A 20,282-nucleotide genomic window follows, 5' to 3' on the forward strand; every position below is an offset into this window, starting at 1 on the left:
ATTGCTTTAATAGTCATTGGATTGTGATTACATTTGAAAGAGTTTTAAGGGATATGTTACATCAAATTTGGAGAAGCAATACCAAAAGTTGTTCAAAAGGAAAGCATTACCAATATTTAAATGCCCTCAGTAAATCATTAAATACTTACTCTACCCAAACTCTATATCATACCCAATTTTAAAATATCTTACCACAAATAATAGCCTCCCTAATGATACAGGCCCCTGATGTGGTACTTTCCCGTCAATAGCAGATGAATTTCCTTTCAGTTTTCGATACCAAGCTCTCAAAGAATACAGAAAACAATACATCCAAAATATATTCTTAATTTGGCCTGATGTGATATGTTATCAACGTCTCTTCATTTCACAAAACTTAAAAGAAATTCAAAACAAATTCATAACTACTGTATTCACAAAACTTAGAAAAAACTTCTGTTCATCTTAATGTCCATCTTAATGACACTTGTGCATTATTTGGTTCATGTTCTCTTTTACCACCAGTAGTGGTTTTATGGAGACATAAAAGTTTAAAAGTTTGACATAATCGATCAAGTAGTCAGGCTGGACAACTTGGTGGATTGAGTGTCATTGTATCCTGACAGTGTAGGGCGTTGCTCATAATATCATCAACTGGATTGTTTTGTCCAACATAGATGACCGACAGGACTCTGTAATATAGCTGAATTGTTGCTGTTTGAATCGTAACATTCTAAAAATCCACCAGGAAGCTGACTAAAAGTCAATAACGTTGAGGTTTCGTTGGTAGAATCGGAACATTTGATGACAATAATATAATCTTAATTTTGTATTCCCAATGACACAAACTATTGAAATCATTATATCAATAAAAGCCTGAAGGTATAAATTTTAGGATGTTATCTGCATTTGAATAGAAACTTGTTTGGATGAAATGCAATTTCAGGAGCGCTTGCTGTAATACAATTATGACCGCTTATTTCAGTTGTACTGTTCAAATGTGTACAATATACATTGTATAATTTGTACATATTGGACGGATAGTGCTACTGGGTGAGTGAGTTAGTGAGTTGGGTTTTAAAGCCACTTTTAACAGTATTCCAGCGTATCAGCTTAATGTGGGAGGAAAGCCCGAAATGATGCAGGTCTCAGACGATTACCACTTTGGTGAAAACCACTAGCACGGGTATGGTGCAGTCAAACCTAGAAACATAATAGGGGCGAACCGGGATCGAACCCACAGTCATAGGTTTCTGGGGTGCCCAAAGTACGCAACTCTGCACAGCGAATCGCGGTGCCTTAGACGACTGGGCCACCCGTGCCCCCGATAGTGCTATTGATAGTATGAATTAATAACTACACTTGTAATCATGGCACTTAATTAACTCAACATAACAAGATGATCATGAAATATTTCCGAAGAACGTGGATCAGCTATTTACCATGGTTAATAAAACGGGAGTGAATATTTGTCAGAAGTGGTTAATATCTCCTTTTAAGTAGCCCGGTAAATAATACATAATTGATGTTGCGTATCAAAATTATTTTTGTAGTTTTCAGATACCATCAGGTATTCATACAGACTGTTCATAACATGCATTATTGCTAGATGCGTACACGGAATACGTACCCCTGAACATTCAAGTGTCTATTTATACAGTGCTTTGTGCATGCTACCTGATACCTAATACAAAACTACTTCCTTGTCTGGCAAAGCGCCCAGTGAACAATGTGTGACCTAAATGTGCATGCTGTTTCATGATCATATTTTCAGAAAAATAAAGGTTAACAATCACACAGTGTACACTGCATCGACTGACTGGGATATCCAGGGAATTGTTCAGCAAGTATTTATGGATTGAGAAACAACTGCAATTGCAAGGGATGTTCAAGGAGTACGCCATTTTTCCATAATATCCAACAATCTCGGATTTTAATTATAACCGAGATAGTATTGAAATCAGTTGGTGTTGAAATGGGTTCTTCGCTACTCCCTGCCTTGTTTTTGGTGTGTGTTATAACAGGACAAACCAGAGGTGGGTAGATCGGAAACAGTTTGAACTAATGTTGAGTGCATGAGCAAGGTGATGCAACTAAGGGAGTCAGCTCGTTGATAAATTGGCCACAAACACGCCACTAAAATCACACTAAACAAGTTTAATAGGTTCATACAAATACTATGTTCCATTATATAAGATTTTCTTCCAGATATAGCTGCTTGAACAACAGTCCCTCGTAATTATCGCGGAATTGGCGAGCTAAATACAATGTTTATTCCTAATGCAGGATATTTACCATCCCCAAACACACAAGCGTGATAACCACTTTATCATATAATGTCATTCTTTAATTCTGTGCTTTAAAATCGCTTTCCCTCGCTCACACACATTACCGAAACATTGCGAGTTTTCCTGGAATGCGCGCATTAATATTTATTACGTCACAGGGTAAGTGATGTGTCAGTCGGACAGTGGCAGTAGCCAATATAGTTCCAACTGAAATCTGTTTCTTATACAGTGGCGAAGCAACATATACGCTAAACAACAGTTGTTTATAATTGCCTTTCGCGGCAATCCATCAATCTGTCCACTAGAGTAACTGTCCTTTGTCAAAGGGAAGCTACTCTAACCTTAGTCTATGAGACGTCACGGCCACGGTCAGACGTTGTTGACAGTCGGTCTGTCCTGTCATAACGTTAAGAAGTGTAGTCAGATGTACACACAGCAACAAAACTAAACAAGGCAACAATTCAAACATATTTCGGTCAAATCCAACTATTTTAATTGGTGGAGAAGGTTTCAAGCCGCAGGGGTCTACAAGCTTGGGTAGGCTTCGTGCCCTCGCCAAATTGTTTCGAAATTTATATCTCCAAAGTTTCCAAAACTTATATAATACCTTAGCTACGTCACAGTTAGACACTGATTTTCAGTATATTAGACTGTTCTTTTCATAATGATAGCAATTATCCCTGTAGTTTATCCAGATTCCCGATGGTTAATTCTGACTCGATCGCCGAATGACGAGGGCGACGCCATATGTTTGTTTATAAACAGGGAAAGTAGTCCTACTTGACCTTTGATATTTGCATCTCTATCCGCATATGACTCCAACGGATATGGTTTTTATCCGTTGGCTTTATCCTGCCGAGAAAGCTACCCATTATATGCTAAATAGTAATATAGTAAATAGTAATAAAATAGTGATATCATAATGTGTATATATATTACATTCAGGTGTTCCCGACAGTAATCATGATCATCAGGAAGGCCGGGTTTCCATATGGACGGAGATTTATTGTAATTGTAAACACACAACTGATTTCCCTTAACAGGTTCTCTACGCCTGTGCACGTTTCCTACCAGGATAACGAAAGGGAACACCGACACCCTGATGTGTAGTAGCAGCGCAGGTAGTCGGGACATAGAGTGGTCGAGGAACAGTGCTCTCATCGTGCGTACACGCTATGTGTCTGCTACTCAGTGTGCAGCAGATGTGGTCAACCCCGACGCTTTCAACACGTTCCTGTCTTTCAACACGTTCCTGTGAATATTTGCAAGAAGTGGTTAATATCTCATTTACAGTAGCCCGGTTAAAGTACATGATTGATGTCATAATTATATTTTGTAATTTTCAGATACCATTAGGGGTTGGTTTGACAAATGCAACGATAGTATCAAACGAAAATCAATATCATCAGTTCAATGAACAAGGCGCGGTCTTAGCTGTTCGTCATATATTATAATATAACTCTCTCTCTCTCTCTCTCTCTCTCTCTCTCTCTCTCTCTCTCTCTCTCTCTCTCTCTCTCTCTCTGTGTGACCGTATTGTAGCGTTCCTTGCCGGTTGTACAGACTAAAATGTCGCGGTCCCAAGTTCATCGCACGCACGCGTCGCAGCTTCAACACATTCGTGTCACAACATACCAATAACAATTTGATCAACCCATATGAATCTTCGGATCATCGTGACATGTATAATATATTGGTGTTATATATGGAAGGTGGTGTTTCTAGATTGTCAGTCATCATCTGGCGTTTTGGAGGTGTTTCATTGTGTTTGTTATTGAATAACGGATATAATCTTCCATTTCTCACAAACTTGGAACGTTCGACGAAACAACGATTCCATCATAAAATAATTTTGATCCTTCTATTACAATTTGTTAAAGAGAGATCTTTTAGTGTATTGCCTATTTATATTTCCTATTTCATAGGTTTTATATTGTGTGGGTGTGTTCTTGTGTATTCACGTTTTACTTGCCAGATGTAGTAAATGCAGAAGAAAGCACTGCAGCGTCGCCCGTCACATTAAGGACATCTTCGACAGCGTCAAGTGAAAGTAGAACTTCTGTCAGCGAAGGTAAAGTTGTTTTAAAAAACATGTCTATTGAAAGCTTCTTCTTATTTACTTGACAATTTAACATGGCTCTATAATATAATGACGTACTGCCAGTATCAAATATTAATGTAAGTCAGCTTTCTCATATTTCACAAATGACCCTCACTGCTGCAGGCTTGTTTTGTTTCTCACTAACTGTAATGTAACTGTGCACATCTGTCGCATCTGTGCAGTTTGGTCTGTTTAAGGAAATGCTTACAAACTGTGGTAAGATATACACTTCAGCCCGAAAGTATTTTGTTTAATTTAGCAACAACCTAAAGGTGAACTAATAAGAGTGAAACAGAACGGGACATTATTTACACACTGGCTGTGGGACATCGCTTTCGAGGGTTACAATATATATATGTAATAAGAATATATACAAGATTGTCAATAGACATTGTGTATAATAGTTACAGAACGACAGTGAACGTATCCAGATGACTTATATTGTTTAAAAATTATATTGCAAAATTAACGAATATTTTTAAGAATATTAACCGTTTGGATTATTTATTGTCTTTGGTAGTTTGTTGTTTCACGCCGCACTCAGCAATATTCCAGCTATATGACGGCGGTCTGTAAATAATTGAGTATGGACAGATAATGCAGTGATTATCACCATGAGCATCGAGCCAAGCAATTGTCATACGATGACATGCATCAGTCAAGTTTTTTTGGATGATGTGTGAAGTATGGTGTGAGATATCGAATGCGTTCGATACTGAAAAAGTACAGTTAAAAATACAGACGAACTCATCTCCAATATGCCTTTGATAACTGAGTAAACAGTTTCTTTCATACAATGGTACTCTTCACCATCTGCCAGTTTCTCCTGGAAGTCGATAATTTGATTATCTAGACATTTAACTTCCGCCAGCGGACGTGTGAGTAGGTGCTCGTTCACTGATGGATAGACATGAAGACAAAATCGACAAATTACTTCATAAAGTTGATTATTTAAGTAAAGAATCTCGTTAAGAGAAAACAAGTACTTAATAATTTGACACTCCACTCTTCCAAAAAAGAAAAGCACAGGCAGCATGTAGTTCATTGAACCTGAGTGCACAACAAATCCGGTTTATAAATTGAATATTTGTTATTGGAAAATGTTGGTGGCCTGATATTCGTCAAACGTTGCGTCAAAACACAGCCACTGTAGATTTGCAATGTCTTAAACGGCATTGTTTTCACACTTGTTAAAACATGTCATGGATGAAAACAGTAGAGCAAAATACACGTGCAAGTTATATCATTCGTAAGTTGTGGTAGTGGCTATAAATAGGCAAGCATAAGCCACTAAACTGTCAACATTTTTCGAGTTAAAAAATGCCGAAAACATCGCCATACGACGTATCTAAAGCGCGAAATCGCAGTCTTCTGTTGCACGCCACTTCAACGTCCACTGCAGCACCATTTGCAGCCTTTGTGACCGATACACACAGTTCAATTCCGCTGCAGACCGTCCAAGAACCCGCCGACCAAGAGTTACCAACCCTGCACATGATCGCTACATTCGACTGTTCCATATACGTCATCGCAAAGCCACAGCTACAGAAACTGCAGGATGCATCCCTGGTTTAAGGAGGATATCGGACCAGAGTGTCAGGAACCATCTTCCTATGCCACGAGGTCGGACTTGGTTGTGGTTCAGGGAAATGTGACAGCAAATCGCTACATGAATCAAATTCTTCAACCTCACCTTCTTCCAATCATTTACCGCCAGAGGGAGCTGTTTCAACAGGACAACGCCCCACTGCACACAGCTCGCATCATGGTAGGCTACCTCCCTAATGCCAACATCAATGCCTTGCCATGGCCGTCGATATATCCATATCTCAACCCAATCGAACACCTCTGGGATGAACTCAATCGACGTGTACGTCAACGTCAGAAATCGCTGCAGACACTCCCACAACTGGCCAACGCGTTAGAAGCAGAATATCGACTTTATAAGTTACAATAAAGTTCCTAAAAATCTACCTGTGCGTTTCTTTTCTTGAAGAGTGTATATGTTGAAACGGGTTGGACAAAGCTTTTATCAATCTCCGGACAAAGCTTTTATCAATCTCCAGCGAAATGCTGACATCCCTCTCTTAGATTGCCTGTTAAATATTATAAGCATTCTATTCATTCCAAAACTGCCTTTACACAGCATGTCAATATTGCTGTTATATACTTAATTAAATAAATCAATAAATGCAATTGTCCATTTTTCTTGTTACAAGATAATCCATATGTGACATACAACCTAACCCAGGTTGCATACATCGGAAACGACTTTAATGCTTATCAGTACAGTGCTTTAATTTGAAAGCATATATAATACTTTAATATATCAAATACTAATGTGTCATCGCAATACAGGGAAAGACAATGGTCACCAAAACAACCACAATATAAGTTGTAAGAGAAAGATACGTATTGCCGGGCTAATATACACCCCATAACAGAATGTCCTGTCCTTATCAAGTTGAAAATTACGTGCTTTAATCCCATTATTAACTAAGTAGCAGATTTGCTCTTTTTTGTTTGACGCCACACTAAGCCTTAATCCAGCTATATGATGGCAGTCTGTAAGTAATCGAGTCTTGACCAGACATCCAGTGATTGATATTATGAACTACGATCCACGCCGTAGGGATACGTTGACAAAGTCTCCTTGTGTGACCACCCAATCCATTAAGTCGCCTCTTACGACCCGCATATGGTGATGGGAATCTATTCTAATTAAGCTTAAATGTACATAAACTATATACGGAAACTAATCAAAATTCAACATTTTTCGCAGCCAAATGTGACGCTCTGAAACAGAACTGTTTACGAATGCCTTTAACCTCCTATCCTGTTCAAAAGTCTGTTGAGAGGGTATTAGTATGGATGTAAACATGTAAACGGATATAATGCATGCAATGTTTCAAATGTTTTGGATAATCTGTCTTTTTTCCATGCATCATCTGGGTGTTGTAATGTCTGATGCTAATTTTGTCAGAGGTGATGATTGTACCAACAACATCTTCGCCAACTTCCGTCACTTCATTCATAGAAAGAACCACCAGAAACACAGGTACGATGCTTCCAAAAGCGCCACGGTGAATGTATGTCTATGGGTGTTTAAGACTCTGGAGAACAGTGTGTCTATTAACCTGCTGTATGAATAAAATATCAGTAAACTATTGACATGTCAACACTAATTTAGGATGGTAAAATCCATGTAGATGTGTAAACCACACACCTTATATTATTCATAGTAAGGTGTTCATGTTATCTACACGGAGTCACAATGTTCCAGTACCGCAACCTAAAAACATGAAAGTTACTCTAGGTAGCATTTTAAAACATGTATTAGATGAACATGGAAAATAACCCGTATACTATTATATTTTTCATTTCAGACATTTTATGTTTATATTTCCATTTTTTAGAAGAGACACCGAATGTCGTCTACATAGTCATCGGAGTTATAGGTGGAGCTGTAGGTGGTTGCGTCATCACCGCCGCAGTCGTCATCGCTTGGACGAAGAAGAGAAACATAATAAGAGGTAATATATAAACAATGCATAAGTAATAAATTAACTTTTTCCTAATATCAGTGAAATGTAGTCCTGGACATAGTTCTCTTCTGTAGACACCTACAAGAAATGGCTAATGTTAGTTATGAGATAAAAATGGCTATTGTCAATTGGTACACTGGTCCCTGCCAAAGAACGTGGTCTCTCTATAATGAGGGAATGTAATAAATACACGCAACTAAACATATACTAGGAATCGAAAGTTAAGTGTTGTGGGTATATATTAATTTACATTATACTAAGCGCTTGCCACCTTAATGGGTAAAGGGAAAGATTTAAGATCCCATTCATATGCGCACATTTACACTTAGCGGTATTTTTGCATATACGTATGTAAACTTACACACGTATGTATAGGGCATTTGAACGCAATTGCATACATGTGTAATTTTTCCAGATGTCTAGATTGACACATATTCAAGAGGTAGAGTAAACCTATATTTCCTTCTACGAACGGTTCAACGTATTGCCATTTTGGTGATCGTATACAGACAAATGTAATTGTGATATATCGGTTCACGTGAAAGCCTTATACATGTCATGTGTACATAAATAGTTATTATTGTGCACATGAGGGGGTTTATAAACAGTTACAGAAATATTCTTACAACATGGCATATCGCCATAAATGGCGGCGTGATAGCTTTGGTAAAACCTACTCGCATGGGTGTATTACATAACGGACAAAGAGTCATTCTGAGTGGAATCCCCACGCACATGGGATCTTTGCAAAGCATAGGGGCATAACGCTGCTCATTGAATTGCGACACCTCAGACATATTACCTAAAAGCACAGGATTGAATGGTAGTGTCATCCGATGTCATTTGCTATATAATATACTCTAAAAAGTGTCTGAGTCCGAGCACGTCGACTTCTATATAGACAACATAGGGCTGAACCATTAAACAGGTCTGTTATTGGGAACATGTTTTATGACTGACATACATTGAAAACACATTTGATGACAACAAACAGACTGGGAGATCGTCAACATCGACACCGTCTCTCTGGATCTGGAAGTAGTCCAGCATTGTCTAGAGTTTTCATCTTTTCTAGAATTCAGTGAAACACCTTTCGCTTCAAAACGTGTCGTTCCTTGAAAAAGGAACGTTTGGCGTTTCGTCCAATGAAGATGGCACGTTTTCTTCAACATTTTCCCCACAAAACATGTTCACCGATAATGCGACATTTACTCACTGTTGACACGTCAAGAGAATTTCGGAGTTTTGTACATGAAATATTTCACATTTTCAGAAGACAACATCAACACACCAAACATCTACGATTCTGCCTCCCACTATGAAGACATGGATCACCAGTACGGCAGCGTAGAGAAGCAGTACGTCAACACTGTGGAGGGTACAGAGACTGATATTCCAGATTATGTGAAGACAAGCGGGATACAGCCTACTACAACATAGGACTTGAAGGTCCCACGAAAACAGGAGACACCCCTCACCATTGCACTTGATAGAAGGATTCTGTGATGTTGAACTATTGCGATCCGAATGATGTGAATGATCTATGCGATGGTTAAAATGAAATGTTCTGGAATGTTCAATATAGATAAATACCCGTAACACTCTACATAATACATGTATTGTACACATCATAGTTGACGTAATGCAGGCACCAATGTTGACGTAATGCAGGCACCCTTGCCGGTATGACGTAGACATCATTCGTAAAATAGATACCATTGTTGATGTTATATTGACAACATTGTTGACATACTGTTGATGTACTAGAGGCACCATTGTTGACGTACATTCCTGACGTAATTTAGAGACCAGTGTTGTTGTAATGTAGACACCAGTGTTGCTGTTGTAATGTAGACACCATTGTTGTTGTAATGTAGACACCATTGTTGTTGTAATGTAGACACCATTGTTGTTGTAATGTAGACACCAGTGTTGCTGTTGTAATGTAGACACCATTGTTGTTGTTATGTAGACACCATTGTTGTTGTTGTAATGTAGACACCATTGTTGTTGTAATGTAGACACCATTGTTGTTGTAATGTAGACACCATTGTTGTAATGTAGACACCATTGTTGTTGTAATGTAGACACCATTGTTGTTGTAATGTAGACACCATTGTTGTTGTAATGAAGACACCATTGTTGTTGATGTAATGTAGACACCATTGTTGTTGTAATGTAGACACCATTGTTGTTGTTTTAATGTAGACATCATTGTTGTTGTAATGTAGACACCAGTGTTGTTGTAATGTAGACACCATTGTTGTTGTAATGTAGACGCTATTGTTGTTGTAATATAGGCACCATTGTTGGGGTAATGACGATGACATTATTGACGTCATGAAGATGTAAATGTTGATATAATTCAGGCAACATTGTTTACGTAATGCAGACACCATTGTTCAACAATCGGTCAATGTCACATCAAATTTGATAAACATGAAAGAAACTCTAAATGTGGGAGGAATGGAAGAACGCTCATATTATGACAAGCGTAGAAGATATTTAACACTTGTAACATTTTATGATAATAATAGAGGTTTGTAAAAAAATAAAACTGCTTGTACTTTGCTACTTCTTGTGTTTTTAAATAACACTTGGATGACACAAAGTGTGATATGTTTTGTATGACACTTGTATTCGTCAGTTATGCCAAGGGACTTAATTGGTCAATGATCTTCAAAACTTGTTGAACAGATCAGATTATACACATGGAACCCATTGGCTGTGGTGTTGGAAATTCCATCCCCAACACATAATATATATATACATGCTAAACCATTGGTTATAATCCTAGTTTGCTCCTGGAACGCTTGTTATCACAGCTTTTCTCAATTAAGATAATTTTGCCGAAGAACTCACCGTTTATGCGGTTAATGCAATGTACGGCGTGTGATTGTTAACATTGATGTTTCAGAAAGTACTACACTGCCCAGGGCGCTCTCAAAATTAGAAAAAGGGGGCTCTTATTAGAGTATAACTTAGGTGAGAAAAAAACAACAGAGTTGAAAGATTGTAAATTGCGTGGTTAATGCTGACAGGCTGAAATGATACAAAAGAAAAGTCATCATACACAACAGACATATTTTCCTGTATTTAACTGCCAAAAATTAAGAGTGCATATAACACATGAGTGCGTATATATTATTCATGAATAAATAAGTCTTGTGTACATTGATCAATCGGAAGGGGTGCTATTTGGGATTGTTTACTAGACAATAAATTATCAAATATCGCCATGGGCGTTTATCAGAGCAGGGCGCTTATTACGTCGAATACGGTAGGTTTCAAACATACATTATTCACTCTGTGCATTGACAGATGAGGAAAGAGTTTTGAATTATACCATTATCGGACTATAAAACATGACCCAACCGCTTATCAGGTAGTATGCATAAAGCACTGAGTATAAATATACACCGTTACCTTCACCACACGTAGTAGAATATGCAGTGTACGTCTATCAATCAAGTACTATCAACTGAGTGTTATATATACCCAGAACTGCTTAACTCGCATCAGTTGTGTTCTCTTTTTTTTAGTTGAAATGATTATTGTGATTGTGACTCGATGCTACTATTATGTATCAAGAGTGTTGATTTTAAGATCAACGAGGCAATAAACGTTTCCTATTGATTTTTTATGATATGAAACAACACATTTTGTGATGAATAAAACCGTGGGTTAATGCGATCAGGCAGAAGCGACCCGCTAATGGTAACAGAAACCTATAAAAGAAATGCCACGCCCATCATCTCAATGTCTGTATTATATTCTGGGCGGACAGTAAAAAATCAAGGTTGGATCAGACAAACCAGTGGTTGATATTATGAGCAACGTCAATGACCGTCTGGGTACGATGACGCGCAATCAACCAATACCGACATTGACCACCTGATCGATTTTACCACTTCTGGCGACAAGGATAGGATTCATTACTTGGACCAATCACTAAACCGGAATAGGTTTTGTTGAGCAGCAAGACATATGTTCCTTATTATGATATTTTAGCTATTCATAATCATTCCCCGCGACTTTGTTTGTAGTAACATGCATAGCCATTCCTTACCCTAATTTATGTTGTTTATGTTTGTGTGATATATCAAACCCATTCCGGGTAGAGGTTAGAAACTTGAAACATCATGAATTGTAACAAAATGTCAGTATCCATTCAATGATTTCTGTGTAGAATCTTGTTTGAGTAGTTTTGTAAGATAGTCATACCAAGCTATGAAACATGACACAATCACTTGTCAGGTTGTATTCATAAAGCACTCAGTATAAACAGACTCCCATACCTAACATTTATATCGGTGTACGTCATTACTAACGGATTCGCTCCCTCTTTACATCCTAACTTGTTTGAAAGGATGGCAGATTCACACACACCACATGTTTTCTTGCAATTCACAATATTCAGTGTGCATGCACAAGAGCATGAGTCAAACCTGTTTGAATGTCAAGGCAGCTTGGGAAATAGAGCAGAGATTATATTTAGATTGTTGAGGTGTGGTGGCTGTAGATACTACTTCCTCGTCAAGCAACAAACACAAGGTCATGATTCAAGTGTAGCTGCATTGTCGACACGGCCTTGTGTGTGAGTTTATAAGAGTCATGTACTGAGGTGTCGCTAATCGTATGGACAGTGCCCAGTGTTACAGCAAAATTATGACACGTGCTGGCCTCAGTGGCGAACACAATCTACACGAGCCAGAGTGTCGGATACCTTTGACTGGGACACAGATACCTTAGCTGTATGTGTGATAGTACATCAGTTCAACAGTATTGACTAGTCGAGGTGTTTCGGCAAGAACAGTTGCACTGAGAAGGATAAAGCTAGCTGCTGGGATGTGACAAAGCCATATTGACAATAAACATGCTGTGAATTCTAAGTAATATAACTGGTTTGTCCTGACTCAGTTGACATGGATGTTCCACTTACACCCGTGTTGTGGGTGTGCGTGTTTAAGTTGAAGCTTATCTTGCAGCATGGAGATGTGTGTCTCAAATAGGAAATCAATCATCCCGCAATGCCTTTGCGGAATGGTCTTTTTGTGTGAAGTAAGAATAAGACACTTCTGATTCAAGAAGTAGCATCACCATGAAAGGAAGTATTTACATATTTGTTGAACACTTTCTTCCAATCATTTGCTCGTCGTAAAGGGATAGGTTGGTCAGACTCGCTGACTTGGTTGATGCATGTCATCGTACCCCATTTGTGTAAATGAATCACTGGATTGTCTTTTCGAGTTGACTATTTACAGACCGCCGTCATGCACTGTAAAGCTGGAATATTGCTGAGTGTGCATGTGGCGTTAAGAATACCCACAAAAATTCAGCTTATGAACCTGTCAATTAAAGAAGCTCGGCTACCATCATCTTGTCTGGAATGTGCCCGACATGGACTAGCGACCGCGATCCGAATCAGACTCACTGCAAATAATCATCTCGAATACTGAGAAACGTATCAGTTTAAGTTGAATGCAGCTGAGCAGTAGGTATCAGGGTACATGGGTCTATGTTCCATAAATTTAGTTTGTGGAAAAAAAACCAGCAAACGTTTGTTGGTGGTATATTCAAATCAGGAGACAAATGTCAAAAATGTCCGCGCATTGAATACTCAATACAACCGGCTAATCTGAAAACACACAATGTATACAGACCTTGTGAAATACAAAAGTTATCAGTCATTTTCGGAATGGCCATGTGACCTCTCACAGACGTGACGTCACGCTGGAATGGTATGACGTCACCTGAAATGCGATTGCGCCATGATACAAAGATTGATTGTCCATGCTTCCATAATAACTAGACCTATCTGGTCAGCAGAGTCGCACACGCTGCCATTGATGGTACAATTTCGTTTACTCCGAAAAATGAATTTAACACAGGCAATGCTCATAATCAGGGATTCTAACAGATCGTGATATCCTTGCATGGCTAAGGGACGCAACTCTACGCACACTGTGAGAATTAGTCTCGATATATCATTATCAGAAGTGTAATATGCCAGTCAGACAAAGAACATGGGAGCATGTTGTTTTGATAACATGGGAAATGCAGGAACATAATTACAGTTATATTTGAATTTATTTTACTACGGACTTCACTACATGGAGAATATGTGTAAACTGTCACTTTTTGTTTCAAACAAGTCGAGCACTTCTGTCATATGGACATTGTAACATACTTAACATAATATACATTTGTGTGCTAGATGTTGTATTGTATGTATATGTACGAAAGGCCTGTGGCCAATAAATACCAACATACACGTGAAGAGTAGGATTCCAAATGTAATGAAAAGTAGCGCCACACACATACATCAGTTGAACACAATCATCGCTCCTCGATCACATGTTCAGAAGTTTTAAATTCATGATTCGCGTCTTCTTCAGTATTTTAAAGAAACTTACCAGCTGTCCAAATGTTTAACTAATTCATTGGTCGGGGTGCGATGTATGTGTGTGGCATAGGAATGAAAGTGGGAGATGTAACAATCCTGCAGCTCGCAAATTTACGTTTTTATTTGCTACAGGTTCGAACTCCCTACAACTAAGAAGTTCTCCAGCAACAGCATCGCCAGGCCAGCCGTACACCTTGATGTGTAGCAGTAGTGGCAGTGGTGGCAGGAGCAGAGAGTGGTACTGGAGGAATGATGTAATCTTTCGTACACATTATGTATCAGACACACAATGTCAAGTAGATGTATCCAATGGTTACCTGTACAACCATCTGTCAGGACGTATCAATGTAACCTGTAGTTACAACCAGTACAGTGTGACTCTCAGGATCCTCACTCCCACAGATTATGGATCTGTGTGGTGGTGTGGGGATAGTCAGAGTGATCAGGAGAGCAACAGATTGACAATACGTGAGTATTTTATAGATTGTTAGTAAACAGCTAGGCTTTAGACGTAAACTGAGCTTTTACTGCGAGACATGTGTTCTCTCAACATTAGACACGAGAATAAATGGAATAAACTTAAACAACCAATTTTGAAAATGTAATTCTTTATTTTGCGCGTGTGCGTGGCTGATATATATTTTGGTATAGCTTCGCCATCACAATTCTTATGTATTGATGAATTATGGTAATATAGGTGTGATCGAAAAGCTGAGGAAATGTCCAGGATTGCTTTAAGCAATATTAATTTGTTAAATTGCAGAAAATTAAAGTACCTCAACAGTACCTCTACTGTGCAATACTGGGTAATCGTATATTATACCTTGGTGTATTACTGATGAAGGCTAAGTTTTGAAGTACACCTAACACAGTTTATCTACCTCACCAAACTTTTCAAATGAGAATAGTATTTTTTGAGAATGCTCACTTTAAGCATAGGAGTTCAATTTATTTATAATAGAATTACAACCCACAACTCAGATTTTATATTTGCACTACTTTTCATAGAAAACGGCTTTTTTAATTTAATAAGTTATGGATAATCAGTGCACACGGAAAACTGTGAATGATGCCGAGCATTAGCGAAATTAACATATTTACAGTTATAAGAGGCTCAGACTATAACTCTGTGTGTTTTGATCACATGATGAAAACTATATATTCACCCTCTTATGTGTATTTAGTGTGGTTGAAATGTTTACAATCTCAACATCCTCACGCTCGAAACATGTTTAAAATGTCAGCACTTTCATACTCTAACGATATCTGCTTCTTCTTCAGTATTTTCACGAAACTTACCAGCTGTACCCGCGTTGGTGCAGAAGGCAAATAACCTTTAGAAGTCAAGGGTGTCAAAGTGAACCCAAATCAGTTCAATTCAGTGACAGTCTCAATCCACCCAACGCATCATGATGTATATTAATAAGGCCTAATGAAAACATTAAACATCAAAGGATTTTGTATTTAAATGACTTTTTTTGTAGACGCACAAATCACCATCATACCATTACGCTTAACATAACATTTGAAAATGTTGATACCACGGTCTAGTCATTCTAGTAACGTAATTAATGCCAGGCGATTTAATCCAAATGATTTAATTTTTAGACGTAGTAAACCTTACGACAGTGTCATCAACAACTACGATTGCAGCAACTTCAGCTACTACAGCTACTACAACAACTACAGCTAATACAGCAAACTTTGATATCTCCACAAGCACGTCTCTTCAAGGAGTGGGTGAGATACAGTGTTATGCTTTTCTATTCCATAATAAAACATAAACAATTTAACATCAAAAACTGGTTTCCCCTGGAAATATTGCGAAGGTGAGATTATGCGATACTTTACATTGTACTTAGTGATATCCCTGGAATAAAATTGCATTACAATGTTATGCAGACTAGTATGACGTCAACAATTACTATGACGTAACAACCATATGACATCACTGGTCTCTATGCTACTAAGACCGCCTCCGTGGAAGAGCGTCAGCCCGGAGAGCGGAAGGTCCGGGGTTCGATCCCCGGCCGCGTCATGCGAGAAGACGTTAAAAGATGGTACTTGTTGTTACCCTGTCTGGCGCTCGGCCTTAAGGAGCTAAAACATAGACCGCTTGTCAGTATACTGTGTCTGAGTGGGGTAATCATGTTAAACTGCGGTATGGTATCTCACTGAGCTAGCACTATAAATTGGCATCAGAACAAGCAGCCACACACACGCGACGTTAAACCCAATTTCACCTCACCTCACCTATGCTACTAACCATGAACCTGGTTAGGACAAATAGATGCAGTGAAATTGCATAACAAAGTGATGCCATCTTAATATGTTACTTGAGGAGAAAACACATTAATAATTACATCCGTTGAAATTAAACATATCCAGCACTCACGACATACACTGAGTAGGACGTGCTAAACTACCATTAATAAGATACAGACGTGTATTTATATATTATATTTAGTTACAATGGTTTACATTTAGCAAAACTTTCTTTGATCATATATGTCTCACTTTTTCATAAGAATATCATCTTTTTTTACTGAAGTTGAAAATCATCCCTACATCTGTATGATCAAATCCATGTCCATGATGTTCTTGATGATGAAAAAATGATACTATGGAGTTAGTTGTTCTCACAATTGAATCGTCTTAAAGTGACGAGGTTAATATAGGATCCATTGTGCAGTACTTATGAGTAAGTCTCCTCTTGTGTGCATCAATATTGTTTTGTAAGCAACAGCATTATTTCAGACAAACCATTTTTCAAAGCACAAATAAGTCGAAGATGTATTCCATTCAGACGTGCTAATTATATACTTGTAGGATACTTGATATTTCCTGAAGAACTATGAACCTCCAAACAATTGTTTGTCCTGATTCGCATGTGGCCCAGTCGTGATAGATGTGTAGATATGAACAACTTTAAGTTGGTAACATTTCTGAACTTAAAATTTACACGCCAAAACATTCACCTTCAATTGAAGACAATATATTCATATAGTGTTGTTTGTAATCATTAATCGTATTACGTTTGTTTACACACATCTGTGTTTATGTAATAAAACAATCGCACAATATATACATTATACAAACCTATCTACAGCGTCTCCTGCGGACCACGGGGCTTATGAGAAACCAACATTAGGTGATGGTGGGTGGACCAACACCTGCTCTTTCAGTTTAATGGTATGGATAGCAAACGCCACACACAAAGTAGCCACATCTGTTCCTTTTACGTGTGAGCATCTACAAACACTGATGATTGCATGTCCGTTTTTCTTGTCTTAAAATGATTATTTTGCATGTATTTATTAGGGACACAGAACAGTCACATCGAACATGTATTAAATGCAGAAAATATATTGAATCCCTAAAGAAGCATATACAGAGTTACAGAATTATTAGTTTTTACATTTGTTTTAGTATGTCCACTTTGCAAAGATGCACCAAACGTCGTCTATATTGCGGTTGGAGCAGCGGTGGGTGGCATTGTTGTTGGCTGCGGCATCACCATCATCGTCGTCATCATATGGATGAGAAGGAACAACACCAGTAAAGGTAGGAAATATTTAGACTGTGTCATATACCATTGGCAATAGCACATTAAAGCAAGCGCACAACTTCAAAGACATGTTTGTGTCTGTGCTGCCATTAATCCTGAGTCATAGTATTATCAACAAGACAATTGTTTACGAACTATAAAAGTAAGACATAGACCATAAGCACAATCTCTTCCAGATTATTTTCCTTACGAAGTACAAAATGTTAAAGGAGTGTCACACTACCATCATTGTTTCTTTTAATATAACTTCCAGAAGACGATGCGAGCGCACCGAATATCTACACTTCTCCGTCCCATTACGAGGACATGGGCCACCAGTATGGTAAAGTGGAGAGGCAGTACGTCAACACTGTGGGAGGTATTGGGAGTGGTTCTCTAGATTCCGTGAACACAGAGGACCAAGCAGGGAACGCAGCCTACTACAACACAGCTGGCCAACATCAGCATCGTGATGAAGATGCAGATACAGGAGACACAACTTACTACAACACTGCACGTGATGCTGACAACTAGATTCACATGTCGAGAACAAAACAAATGAAGCATACTGTAACACCACCGACAGCTGGCATTCCAGCTCTTATTTATGTCCGCGTAGAGGACATCCTGTTCTATAACAAAGCGGGTTGATAAATAAGCTTTCCTGGGAAAAGTAACTCGATCAGGCAAATATTTAGAATTGGTTAGATTGTTTGATCTGTTTGATCCTGTATCATTGGTTAAACACTCGAAGCAACAGTCTATCTACCTTTTACCACTAGCGCTTTCTTGAAACAGTGTATGTGTGTTTTGGGGTTATGACTCTGCAATAGGTTGTGTTTTTCCTTTTTTTGTATTTTAGCTATTTCATATTCAATATAGTAAAGCATATTTGAAAGTTGGCACAGAAAATAGGATATAACATGTTTCTGAGATGTTTGTCGGGTATTTCAAAGTGATGTGAAGTGTGAGTGAGTGAGTGAGTTGTGTTTAACGCCGCTTTTAACAGTATTCCAGTTATAACACGGCGTGTCAGCTTAATGTGGGAGGAAAGCCCGAAGTGATGCAGGTCTCAGACGTTTACCACTTCGGTGAAACCCATGAGCACGGGTATGGTGCTGACAAACTTAGAAACATGATCGGGTCGAACCGGGATTCGAACCCACAATCATAGGTTTCTGGCGTGCCCAAGGGACGCAACTCTGCACAGCGAATCGCGGCGCCTTAGACGACTGGGCCACACATTCACTTAACATATGACAGGAGACGTAATATGAAGGTAGCGTTTGATTGATTGTTCTGTTTGTTTGTTGTTTAACGCCGTTGTCAGTCCACAAACATATTTACAAGTTAATTAAATATATATAAAAAAATACACTTTTTACGGCATTGGCATATAAAAGATGAAGACATACGAAAGGATCAATTACATTTTCAAGCTGCATCTTCATAAAATTTAAATAACTGACACATTTATAATACAACATTGATGACTACTGTAAAGGGAAGGAAAATACATATTAAGGCAAACAGTAAGAAGGCATTAAGTGTGTCAAAGACGTCCTCCAAACCAAAAGGGCACCACACGGGTCCTAGAGGACAAGCCTATATAGACGACGCCCTGGCCCTATGGTTCGATTAAAATGGAAACTAATTACTTCAAAAGTGAGTGTTTACCTTCATGAAGAACGTCACACTCCATGACAGCCTCTAGATCCAGGAGATCTCTGATAAAGATAACAATTTTGGCCTTTGTCGTGTTTCGGTTGGTTCTCCATGGACGACGCAGGTCATCATCAGCCTGAAAGTGCAAAAAACTACTGTATTAATATACTCCTAAACATATACATACAATAAATGCTAATAAGTACAAAAGGTGGTAATAATCCTGTATGTAAGTGAGTGAGTTAAAACTTTACATCACATCGGCAATGTTGCAGCCATATCGCGATGCGAATAAGGTAGTTACTATAATTTAAGACATGTCGACGGAGGACATGTACAGTAAAACAGTAACTTACAGTGGTTTTGCTTCCTGCATGATTCCCGGCAGTGGTTGTGTGTAATACTAACCAACATTAAAAATAGAAGCACAATCAATCAGTAAAACACTAGTTGATATTAATCACTTCAACATAGATGGACTCACGTGCCGCTGTCAGGGGGACAATAATTTTACACTACGTTAACCCCCTGAGTGGCACCGCCTTCAATAGTTTCAGTTGTAAATAACATCACACTATTTTAAAACATTCAAAATTCCAAATTTATCTATTTCTTTTTAAAAATTGAGAATTAAACGAGCATTGATATTTATATAAAAGATCATTTAAAAACGTTGATTAATAATATTTATTCAGTGTGAGAGAAGGTCAATACAGTTAAGTATAATATTCTTGACTGTAATTCTTTCATC

General features: G+C 38.3%; 1 protein-coding gene across 1 annotated transcript; it reads left to right on the plus strand.

The window, feature by feature from the left end:
* The first annotated feature begins 1,954 nt into the window (after nt 1–1,954).
* LOC139457311 (uncharacterized) lies at nt 1,955–18,579 on the plus strand. Its single transcript, XM_071238719.1, has 7 exons — nt 1,955–2,015; nt 3,311–3,521; nt 4,193–4,338; nt 14,452–14,787; nt 15,928–16,059; nt 17,749–17,883; nt 18,141–18,579. Exons 1-7 carry the CDS (start codon nt 1,955–1,957, stop codon nt 18,398–18,400), a joined length of 1,281 nt encoding a protein of 426 aa, XP_071094820.1. The 3' UTR covers nt 18,401–18,579.
* Nucleotides 18,580–20,282: the final 1,703 nt, after the last annotated feature.

Source organism: Haliotis cracherodii, unplaced genomic scaffold, assembly GCF_022045235.1.
Source record: "Haliotis cracherodii isolate W230 unplaced genomic scaffold, xgHalCrac1.p SCAF_12, whole genome shotgun sequence".
Lineage (NCBI taxonomy): Eukaryota > Metazoa > Mollusca > Gastropoda > Lepetellida > Haliotidae > Haliotis > Haliotis cracherodii.

What these genes read in the sequence shown, in the direction of transcription:
- LOC139457311 (XM_071238719.1), top strand. Translation starts at nt 1,955, where the DNA reads ATGGGTTCTTCGCTACTCCCTGCCTTGTTTTTGGTGTGTGTTATAACA. An exon ending in TATAACAGGACAAACCAGAG is followed by an intron (nt 2,016 to 3,310) that starts GTGGGTAGATCG and finishes TTCCCTTAACAG; the next exon opens with GTTCTCTACGCCTGTGCACG. An exon ending in CACGTCTCTTCAAGGAGTGG is followed by an intron (nt 16,060 to 17,748) that starts GTGAGATACAGT and finishes CATTTGTTTTAG; the next exon opens with TATGTCCACTTTGCAAAGAT.